The 10,964-nt window shown below is 51.9% G+C and overlaps 3 protein-coding genes across 3 annotated transcripts; 1 reads left to right on the forward strand and 2 right to left on the reverse strand.

Moving 5' to 3' along the window:
• Positions 1 to 431: 431 nt before the first annotated feature.
• Positions 432 to 1,301, reverse strand: HER10_EVM0006226 (uncharacterized protein; the record flags this gene model as incomplete). The annotated part of the gene is made up of 2 exons (XM_035475818.1): positions 432 to 898; positions 1,004 to 1,301. 2 exons carry the CDS (start codon positions 1,299 to 1,301, stop codon positions 432 to 434), a joined length of 765 nt encoding a protein of 254 aa, XP_035330717.1.
• Positions 1,302 to 3,854: 2,553 nt separating this feature from the next.
• On the reverse strand, positions 3,855 to 5,381 carry HER10_EVM0009376 (uncharacterized protein; the record flags this gene model as incomplete). The annotated part of the gene is made up of 1 exon (XM_035478865.1): positions 3,855 to 5,381. The coding sequence occupies one exon, from the start codon at positions 5,379 to 5,381 to the stop codon at positions 3,855 to 3,857; it is 1,527 nt and encodes a 508-aa protein (XP_035330893.1).
• A 1,760-nt stretch (positions 5,382 to 7,141) lies between these two features.
• HER10_EVM0005362 (DnaJ domain-containing protein) lies at positions 7,142 to 10,703 on the forward strand. The gene is made up of 3 exons (XM_035474983.1): positions 7,142 to 9,086; positions 9,152 to 10,074; positions 10,153 to 10,703. Exons 1-3 carry the CDS (start codon positions 9,014 to 9,016, stop codon positions 10,441 to 10,443), a joined length of 1,287 nt encoding a protein of 428 aa, XP_035330664.1. The 5' UTR covers positions 7,142 to 9,013; the 3' UTR covers positions 10,444 to 10,703.
• The last annotated feature ends 261 nt before the right edge of the window (positions 10,704 to 10,964 follow it).

Raw genomic sequence — 10,964 nt, forward strand, 5'->3', positions numbered from 1 at the left:
GAGAAAGACTCAGATGGGGTCTGGTAGATTTTTATCTGATACAAAAGCTTTTGTTTCTGGCGCATGGAAATGGGATGGGAACAAAGATCTGGATTTGTGTCGCGACGAAAAAAGCATTGGCCTCATGAGGCACAGGGAAGATTCTGGGCTCAAGGTCTTGAGTATATTTAATACATAGAGCCCGACTTCCACAATTCACACAGATTTCGCATAGCATCATGCTTTCTTTTCTCCCTTCTTGATCCTATCTGCTCACCTTGAATCGGGTTGCCTTTTCAACTTGTCTTCTACATCTCAATTTGCTCACTGTACTAACCCAGCTCCTTAAATGGGAGAATACCTACCAATGACCTTTTTGTTTTTTATCTTTCAAATTCGACCTAGAGTAAGTCCAACATACAACATCATTCCCTATACCAAAAGGAATACCTTCAAAACTTGACATCCCAAACTCCACCCTGGCGCTTGGGGTCGTTCCTAACAGGAACTTCACCAGCCCCTGAGCTTGCACCAACATGTACAACCGTGGCATCACCTGGGCCAAATTCATATACTTCAACAGCGCGAGCGGTTCCTGTCTCATCCCCATACCAGGTAGCTCTACGGCCCAACAACGTAGCAGAAGTAGGCAGGCGGAAGTCGGGGTGCTCGTCCCCACGCAGCCTAGCGAGAGTACCATCGTCCCTGCTTACCAACAAGCCGAAAGTGACCCAGTCAACCTGGGGAGGCTCCCTTGTATCCTCATCACCCACGTTTCCAGAAGCTTCTCCAGGCGTCGACTCACCACTAGAAGAAATGCTCTGGCCGGTCGGCTCGGGTGGCGGGCTGCCTGTTTCGGATTCGGTCTCTTGGTCCCAGAAAGAAAAGTCATTTGGCGGGCCCTCTTGAGCAAGGGAGTCTGTAGAATGAGACCATCTGGACTGGTTTCCATCATGGCTACTGGAAGGCAAGTCCTGGCTGGGTGAAGCCGAGGCTGGATCCGGGTTGCGGGCTCTAAGCGTACCTGTTTCGGACTCGACCTCTCTGAGCCATTGAGAGACGCCGATCTGGGTTTGATCAAAGGCGAGCGAGTCTTCAGACGGAGACGAAGCGAAGCCTGGGCCGTCCAGCTCTGAGTCCTCGCCGAGACCTACCGTGGCGTCCCCTGTAAGCTGGCGATAGCTCAGCAAGGAGGTGGAAGATGATGCCAGAGAGTCTTCCCTAATTAGAGGCAAGGGGGATACGTAGTCCGGAGCTTGGTCAACCACTAACCGATGCTGAGCCCTGCACAGCAGAGAGGTGAAGCAGCTAAAAGTATACATTTTGGAAGTACTGTGGGGTGTGCTAGTATGCTTCTGAGCGCGTTTTTGGATACGTATCTGGATTTGCGGCCAGGTAGTTTGGAGGTGTGTGATAAGTTGGGTGTGAGTATAATGGGTTCAGAGACTTGGACAATGGATCACCTCTTTTTAAGCTCATCCTTTCAGGCAAGGAACCGCCTTGGGTAGTTGGCAACCACCTTGGGTCGTTCTGCTTGAACAATGTATAGGAGGGAACAAGGTCATTGTTCTCTGTCTAGTTGAAGGAAGTGTTTACTTCACAGCCATCCCACAAGCACTCTATACGTTTACTGGTGATATTTTCCAACCTTATTAGTTCAGGAAATAGATGATTGTGCCGAGTCATACTAAGTTCCTTTTCTACAGCACATGTTGGTCGTCATGTCTCTGTTCTTTCCCAGGACTGGTTCTGGTCATTCTAGAACTACCATGACTTTAGCCCTAAGTGAATGATACACAACTTCAACAAGAGCGTAACTTGATGTAAGGAGGGTTTACTTGGATCCATACGGGAATAACAACAGAAGAAAAGGTCCACCGGCTTACAATGTAGACTGAAAATAAATATTCAGAAAAGCTCCCCTTTTGCGAAGATCTCTGTATTATCCTTTAATTTGGAATGCTAGATACTATCATTAGCTTGATCTTAGAACCCTTTGATTGAGCTTTTGCCTTGAACGACACCCCTTTAGACCGTCCAGCCGCACCACCAGCACCATCAGTTTCGTGGTTCAACACCCGGGCGGGCAGACGGCCAGTGATGCCGTCAAGGTCGAAGCTGCCCTACCTTCTCGCCCTCAGGCCCGCGAAGACGGCTTGACATGCCATAGGTATCCTCAAATCAGATTCTGATAGCCAATCATACTGCCATTCAAAGCATCCGTTAAGAGCCACGAGTACAATAATACAGTTTTCGACGTAATTCGACCTTCCTGAGTTGCCCATTTTTACCGCGAGTCCTGGCAACCATGATGGAACCGTGGGAGTATAAAGTCGGCAGTCTCCTTCACCCATAGAAATTATAGGCTTTCTCCTTTATATGTCCACGTTCCATCCAAAAGCCAAGGTTTCTCAAGTCACCACCATCTACCTATACAAAGTCACCAAAATGTATCTTACAACATCCTTCACGGCCGTGCTCGGCCTGCTCGTCGCAGCCAGCGCAGCTTCCCCCATCCAAAAAGACAAAGTCCCTATCCCGGCGGACGTATCCGGTGACCATTCTTCGGCGATGACCGTTCCAATTGTAAGTCGAAACCCTGTGGTCTCTTGCCGGTACCGGCATGGATACCTAGACAAGACACGTTTTGCGCATGAACACAAAAGCTAACAAACTCCATAACAGGACGTACGAAGTGCTCCTCTAATTCCACGTTCTTCTACGAGGATCTGTTTAGCTGACAAAAAAACCACAGGGAGAATGCTTCTTCCGCTGTACCCCAACGCTCTTTATAGCTGTCACGTGGAACTCATGCATCAATGATTGCATGGCGCCGAAGCTGGCAGAATACCAAGGCAGAGTCGAAGATCGCGAGTGACGGTGAACTTTACATATAAGGAGTTTTGAGATCTTTCAAGGGTGGACTGCGGAGCAAGGCTAGACTGGTGGACTACTATCACAACTTACTACCGGACGAACATCTCAAGTACCTGTAGACGTCAACTTTGTCGAATCAATCTCTCAACACGCCAAGTCTCCGGTTATAGCGATAGTCTTAATGGCATAACAGTTTAAAGTACATGAAGTTTCCTGTATAAGTGAACTATGTGAACCATGATGTGCCTTCCCATGTCTGGTATGGGCGAAAGACGTTGTGCCTGTTTAGGAAATTTTCATATTCACTTGCTCTCTGGCTGCCACCAAGGAGACGGCATACCTATGTTCTAGGCAAGCAACAGATTTCTTATCTTGGTTTACGCGGGACTTGGGGCATTCATACACGCGCTAGGCACCATCTTCGATGCTACTCCGTTGGTGTTGCAGCCTTGGGTCGTTTGTCCATGTCAGGGGTAATAATCCACAACGACTAACACGGACAACTACTCGATGCCAAGATCGTTGTTAGCACAGTACACTCGGAGGAAAAGAAAAGAATGCTATCTATCCATACAAAATGAACATCGGGCTGAGAATCTCGCCAAAAATTTGTCCTGCTCCCACATGGTGCTTCCGAGCCGATCTCGGGTTCACCACGCCGCGCTGTGGCTAGGCCGTTCTTTTTGGAAGAAACAAGAACACATCTCAATCCACTAACACTTTAGTTTGTCGTACACCTTGCACCTTGACGTGAAACATTTAAGAAAGCCATGCCTCTATGGTCAATCATCATGTATTCGCCTACCAAAGTAGATCACAGTCTTGTCCTATACATCTACACCCGTCCTCAGCACTAACTCACCTCAAGATCCAAGGCAACTTTCTCTCTTCACTTCGATCTCCTCTCATGCCCGTCTTCCGTCCAAAAAATATCCACAAGCTTCAGCGATCCCCACGATCCCAAACCAAAAAAAAAAAAAACCAACACGCTGTTCTAATCAAGCACCCCACTGAGCCGGTCGATTATCCCAATAATCATCAGGATTCGGAAAAGCCTGTAAACAGTTATAGAAACTAAACATTGCCGTATCCTCCGCCCCCCCCTGTCTGATATTCGGCGAGAAATGCGCCCCAATCTTCGATCTACACAACGGACAGCTAAACTCCGCCGCCCACGTCTCCTCCGTCTCGTCGCGCCCGTCGCGTGCCCCGCGGAGGTCCCGCAGCGCCAGCCAGCTCTTGAGGCACTTGCGCCCGACGTACTGCGAGCAGCAGGGCAGCATCACGGGCTCGTGGTTCGGGTACTCGTCCCACTCGGACATGCAAATATTGCAGTTTGGCGAGCCGTCGGCGACGGCCGCCGCGGGCAGCACGGCGTACATCATCGTCCTGGCGTCCGCCGACCGGTTCCGCGACCTCATGTCCGCGAGCGCAATCGCCGTGTTGCGGTTGATCGTCTCAAAGAGATGAAGGCCCGTATCGAGCATCTGGAAGAGCCTCTCGGTCGGTCGGGTGCTGGATGGAAGGATGGGCCAGTGGTGCTCGACCCAGTAGACGCACTCCTGGATGAGGTCGGCGCTGGGGAGATCGGGGTCAAGGGTCAGGTACAGCGGGTGTGAGGCGTGGTCGTCGTAGTGCGGGTTCGGCCACGGGTTGAGCACGGCGAGCAAGGCGCCGCCAATGTACATCATGATCTGCTCGTCTAGGCCGGCGTCCATGGCGAGGAAGTTGTACAGCCAGGTGAGGAAGTGGTAGCGCCGATACACGGCGCGGCTCCAGTCTTCTTTGCCCAGCCAGGGCATCCTGTGGGAGTGCCAGTACGCGCTCGATGGGTGTTTCTGGGACTCCTCCGAGCCTCTCTCTGAGATGGCTCTGCGGGCCCGCTCCGCTCTCTCCATGAGCTTGTGTAAACGGCGTTCGTAGTTGTCTCTGCTCAACCCCACAAACGCCATCTGGTGACCGGGAAAGTCGCGCTTATCGTTGTGCAAATTCTCCAGGTTGATCGCCCTCTCGGTCGGCCCGGTGGTAAGTTCCCACACTTCCTCATCCTCATCGAAAGCTTGTCCCCGAATCTCCTCGGCAAAGGCCTCGAGAGTTCCAGCGTTATCGGTCCTGTACGCCATATCCTCGAGAATATGAGCTGCTTCGTTCTTCCTCATGGCAAACGCAGGGTTCACGCGCCACACCTCGTTCATGGCCTTGCAGTCGCAGTAAAATACGTTGTGCCCAATGTGTGTCCGCAACAGCTTGCACCAGATCTCTGGCCAAGCGGACGAGATCTCCATTTCCCACTCCCGGCTCTCGGCTTCCACGGGGAAAGGTTTCGATAGCATCGTCAAGGTCAGTCTGAGTAGCTGGCGGAGGTAATTCTCGCGGTAGATTATGAATTTGTGAGTCGGGATGGCGTCCAAATAGACCCCCGGACCCGGGAGGCTAATGGTTCTGGGGATTGATTGCATTACTTCGTCGGGGCTGTCATAGTACGCATCGACGTTGCCGGTACAGAAGTAGCATTCTCCGTCCATTATCTGAACCAAGACTCCTCGCGAGAGCCCGTTTATGCAATCCGTTGCGTGCAGATGGGCGCATCGGATCAAGTTGTAGACCCAATGGATATGCTTCCTGCGCGGTACTTCTTGAAAATCATGTTGAGTGTTCTCTCTGAAGACATTGTCTTCTTCTTTCACCAGATGATGACCATTGATTCTTCTGTCCGGCAAAGGGTGTGTTTGTTTTTCGCCATCATGTAGCGTATATCCAGGTGGTTTCGTGCAATAATACCTGCGCCATAGGATGATACACATATTGAATACGGGGTCTTTTCGATGCTATTCCAACCTGCTCGAAGGCAGGTGACGTCGTTGTCGAATCGATGAATTTTACTCTGCGCTTGGGGTTGATAGTGTCTATTTAACCCGTAGCAAAGCTGACAGGAAAGGTTTCATTTATTTTTATTCATCCGCTCGACACTCTTCCAATACTCCAACTAGAGTTGGCAACTAAACGAGGGTTGAAAGAAACGCTTCTGCTCGAAGCAGCTATTCTCGCTGTGCCCCCAGCCGAATGGGACAAGGGCCGCTTGCTGACGACGAAGGCAAACAAAGCCCCGAATGTGAATCAATTGTCAGAGTTCGTCAAAGACCATTTTCCCTTGCCACATGGACTCGCAGGAAAGACGCCACCGGATGAAGCCCTTGCATTTTTCCATTGCACTCCTTGAGCCCATTGTCCTCAATTGCTCCGACAGAGCATTGAAAACCACCCCTCTGGCGACTTCATGTCGTTCGCTCTTTGCTTTATTTAGAACTTCAGGGAACGTCTCGAATTCCCAAAATACGACGAAGAGGATCCGGGAGGTCATGGTGTCCAAGTGCTGCGGATGAAGAGGAATGAAGAGCCAGGCCCCGAGTCACCAACCACTGGTGTACAAAGTGAGATGGGCCGTCATAAGTGCGCAGGTGCCTTTCAAGCGCGAACTGGAGCACCAGACGGTCCTCTCTGAGCTGCGCAACGTCCCACCAAATATGCTTGGGTTCGTCTCCTAGCTTGAACTCCCAAGTGCTGACCCAAGTAATCTCTGCAGAATTTCCAGTGACAAGATATCGGAAAACCCCGGCTGATTCTCGCCATGCACCGTATAGTTCTATTACACGGAGTGCCGGCATCATCTTCGCGACCCTGCCGGCTTGGGAAAGAAGAGCGTTGATGAGCTCGGGTTTCTTGCGAGAGGAAATTTCCTGGGATGTCATCATCAGAACACGCAGATGCTGCCATGGCAGAGGCGATATATGTACGCATACTCTGCTCGTGCAGGCGGCAAAGAAGTGTATGGCATCTACGATGTTGCAGATGACAAGCTCCTCTAGATCGAGACTGCGAATGAACAGAGTTCCGACCAAGCCTAGCCTGACTGATAGGCACCAATTGTAGAGCATGTGTAGACCGCCGTGCTCGAAGATGTGGATTTTTGATAACAGTGGTTTCTCTCGATATGACCAACTTGCCAGCATCGTGGTCAAGTCTATATCAGAAGTTAGAGACTCTTCCATAGAATGCGAAGAGATGGGGTAGAAGACAGGCTGTCTTTCACTACTATACCATTGTCTGAAGAGTTCTGTTCCCGTGTACTAAGATGCCTCCATGGTTCGAAGTGAGTCGTGCGCAATCTCGGTAGATACTTTGACAGAGTTTCTGCAAAGGGGGCTAATTGTATTCTGCGCATGTTTCTACGCAGAATGCTCAACCCGGTGACGCAGTTGACGTAGGGAAGACTCAAATTTCCAAGGCTGATAGGGGCAAACACGTATCGCTGCTGTTGCTGCCAGTAGTCCAAGAGGCCTTCTATTCCGCACGAATTGCCGACATCGTTTGGCAAAGAGGCACTGATCTCCAAGTTGATACTTGGGTATGTTGGTTCGCCAGCCGAATCGACATCCTTCTAGGCTTCGAGAATACGGAAAAGGGACAAGATGTTGATGGCGAAGCATCCGCGGTCCGCTGCGATCTCTTCATGAGTCTGACGTCTCGAACGATTCTTGATGCAATGGCCCGGTAACTGGATTTTGAACCAGATGTGTTTAACGTAGCTTTGTCGCCAGTACTTGTTGTGGAATGCCTTGGCCAGGGTTTCCAGCGACTGGTCATCCGAACCGACTTGGAGGACCCGAAAGTTTCTTGGCTCGATGGTGTTTTGCCAGTCCCTGCAGATGCCTGCAAACCTTCCAGGAACGTATTCAAGAATCTTGTCTCTGATCTCCTGGGGTAGGTCGCTCCACTGGGCCTCGCTTTTGAATGTAGTCATGTCGTTTGGTAGGATACTTTTGTTAGAATACTTGGGCGCACTTGTTGTCAGACAGGCACAATGAGGACAATCGGGTATGTTTGGCTCCAAGTCAAATCTCCTGGGCAAGTCATCGCCGAATGCTCATGGAATTTGAGGAAGGGCGATACCTCGGCTCAAAAGGGGCCAGTGAATAAAGAGGAAAGAGTGAGGAAGAAGCAGAGAGAACAGGGAGGCAGGTAAGGTATCTACTTGGAATCTTGACTCCTTCCTCCCGTCCTTCACCTCACCACACTTCACCACACCTCACCACACCTTCACCTCAACCGGCCTCCATCTTTTCCTGCCTTTCAATCCCGTTGCCACCTAGCCAGCTACTAGGTACCCCTCCCCCAAACATACTGCAGGCCGAACGATAACAAGGGAAAGTGCACTTTCTCATCAACACCTCCTTTGAAGACTGTACCTTGCCCCGTTCTAGGTGGGAAATACAATCCAAGGTATTTGTGCTCCCTTGACCTCGTCGTACATTTGCTGACTTTGTACCACAGCTCGCAGGTCAAGCAGTCGTGCAAAACATCCATAAATGCCACCAAGAAAGTTAATGATAATCCGCGAGCAGTGTCTGATCTACTGGCCAACCATCGTGAAGATGCGCTGGAGATGGACAGAAGCCGTCAAACGTCAAACAACAGACCTCGACGATGTGGAAAGCTTGCCTCAGCTGAGGGACTCAGCACCGGCCTTACTTAAGACATCAAACCCACACAATTAAGGGAGCGAGATCTGGATCAGTCTAGGCCCAACGAGGATTGGTGCGATTCGTGAAGGCGACAGAATCCCTGCCCGCAGAGGTCGGAACCTTCTCCTTTCAGTCGGGGCCCTCTTTGCAGATGCAGCAGGAGGGCGGGATCCCCTGACGCCTGCGACCCTTTTGCCTTTGCTTTTGCTGCTGCTTCCCACCCCCGGCCGAAGCAGAGGTCAGAAAAAAAAAAGATACCTTGTCCACGGGAAATTCCACCTCATCCAGAATCTCCCCCAGAGAGACCACATTTCCCATTCGCAATCTTGTGGGAGAAAATTTCCTTTTCTCTTCTGCAGAGACTCGACAGATTCCTACCGGACGGGATACTGTCAATTCGAGACGACGAGTCAGGGGGATACTAAGGAAGGAAAAAAAACGAGGTACGTGGATGTTGTTGCTTAGCTGGCAGCTCCCTCCTTGCCATCAGTTGTTCCCCACGTTGAGACGAAGCTAACAACACCTGGCATCTAGCCACAGCTGCGCTTTCTCGATCCCGATATTCCTTTACCTTTCGGCCATTGCGCGCCGCCTTCCCATTCCATCAGAATTCAACTGGACTCGGCAAGGACAAGATGAAGTTCAGCAGCATTCTGTCCGTTGGCCTTTTGGTCGTCTCGCCCCTGGCTGCGGCCTGGAGCAAGGAGGGTAAGAGCGTCGCCATCCTGTCTTGTCTCCGTTGCGCAATGTTGGCTAACGTGTGAAAAATAAAGATCGTGAGATTTTCCGTATCCGCGATGAGATCAAGGCCCACGAGGCCAACCCCGAACAGACTTTCTACGACCTCCTCGGCGTCAAGAACAGCGCTTCCATCGACGAGATCACCAAGGCCTACCGCAAGATCTCCCGCACTCTCCATCCTGATAAAGTTCGCCAGCAGCTCATCGCCGAGCGCACCAAGGCTAAGAAGAAGGAGAAGAAGACCCCCGGCGTCAATGTTTCCAAGGCTCCTACTCAGAAGGAGATCAAGGCCGCTGTCAAGATTGCCTCTGAGCGCCAGGCCCGCCTCGGTCTCGTGCGCAACATCATCAGTGGTCCCGATCGCGACCGCTACGATCATTTCCTGAAGAATGGCTTCCCGGCCTGGAAGGGCACCAATTACTATTACAATCGGTACCGCCCTGGCCTGGGCACTGTGCTCTTCGGTGTCTTCCTTGTGGCTGGAGGTGCCTTCCACTACATCGCTCTGTACATGTCGTGGAAGCGCCAGAAGGACTTCGTCGAGCGCTACATCAAGTTCGCGCGCAATGCTGCTTGGGGAGACAACCTGAGCATCCCTGGCATCGACGACACCCCCGCTCCTGCTCCCGCTGCGCCCGCCGCCGACGATGAGGAGGGCCCCCAGCTGCCCAGAAACCGCAAGGAGAGACGTATGCAGGAACAAATGGCTCGCAGAGAGGCCGCCAAGGAGCGCGGAGGCCGATCCCGCAAGCCCGCTCCCGCCGCTCGCAGTACCAGCGGCAGCGGTACCGCCACCCCCCGCGAGACGGTTGCGCAGACCGGTCAGACCGGCCCCACCGGCTCCAAGAAGCGCGTTGTCGCCGAGAATGGCAAGATTCTTGTGGTTGATTCCCTCGGAGACGTCTACCTCGAGGAGCAGGATGAGGATGGCAACACCGAGCAGTACCTCCTTGACGTAAGTGCCCAAAATGCAAGCTAAAGCTTGTCACCCTACCGCGACACGAGGTCGGCGAACGATGCTAACTCAAAGCAGCCCAACGAACTGCCTCAACCCACCATCCGTGACACCGCGCTCGTCCGCCTCCCCATCTGGGCCTACAACCGCACTGTCGGCCGCGCCCTCGGCAAGAACAATGCTGAGCTGGAAATTGACACTGAGGACCTGGACTCTGATGACGGCGAGATTCAACACACCCCCAGCTCCGACTCTGCCGCTGATGACTTTGAGCTCTTGGAGAAATCGACCGATTCTTTGGGCAAGGCCAAGGCTTCCGGTGCGCAGACTGGAGGCAAGACCAACAAGCGCAAGAACAAGAAGCGTTGAGGCACTGGTTCAAGATCTGGCTGATGAATAGAGCTTCACGGCTGGCCTCTCCGAACCCTCTGACGGGTTTTGCGATCTTGGTTGGTCTTGAGGATCAGACAAGCGACCCAGAGGTGCATGATGCGTCATGAAGCTGCAGCCAGTCTCGTCGTTTACGTAGATTATCCATCAATGCAAATTCTCGTACGAATTGTAGAGTACAATAACAGGGCCACAATGTGTTGAAGGTGTCAGTGTGCTGCATCGTGTCTAGTGCATTGTGCATCGGGGAATGAGGTTTGATGAGTGTGTGTGTGTACTTCACAACAGGCCGTGACAGATACATCATACGGGCACACTTGTTTCCATTCCATTTCTTCACACCATTGTCCTCGAGCACCGGAGGAAACGCCCAATGCGGTTAATGTTTCCCGTCAAACATGTCGCGAACCTGCGCAAGTGCGTGAGGCCGTTTCCTGCCCCTCTGCACCTCATAACTCTGTTTCGTCCCTTCCTATGGCATCATGGCTGCATGATGATTT

The sequence above is a fragment of the Colletotrichum scovillei genome (assembly GCF_011075155.1).
Source record: "Colletotrichum scovillei strain TJNH1 chromosome Unknown Contig00008, whole genome shotgun sequence".
Classification (NCBI taxonomy): domain Eukaryota; kingdom Fungi; phylum Ascomycota; class Sordariomycetes; order Glomerellales; family Glomerellaceae; genus Colletotrichum; species Colletotrichum scovillei.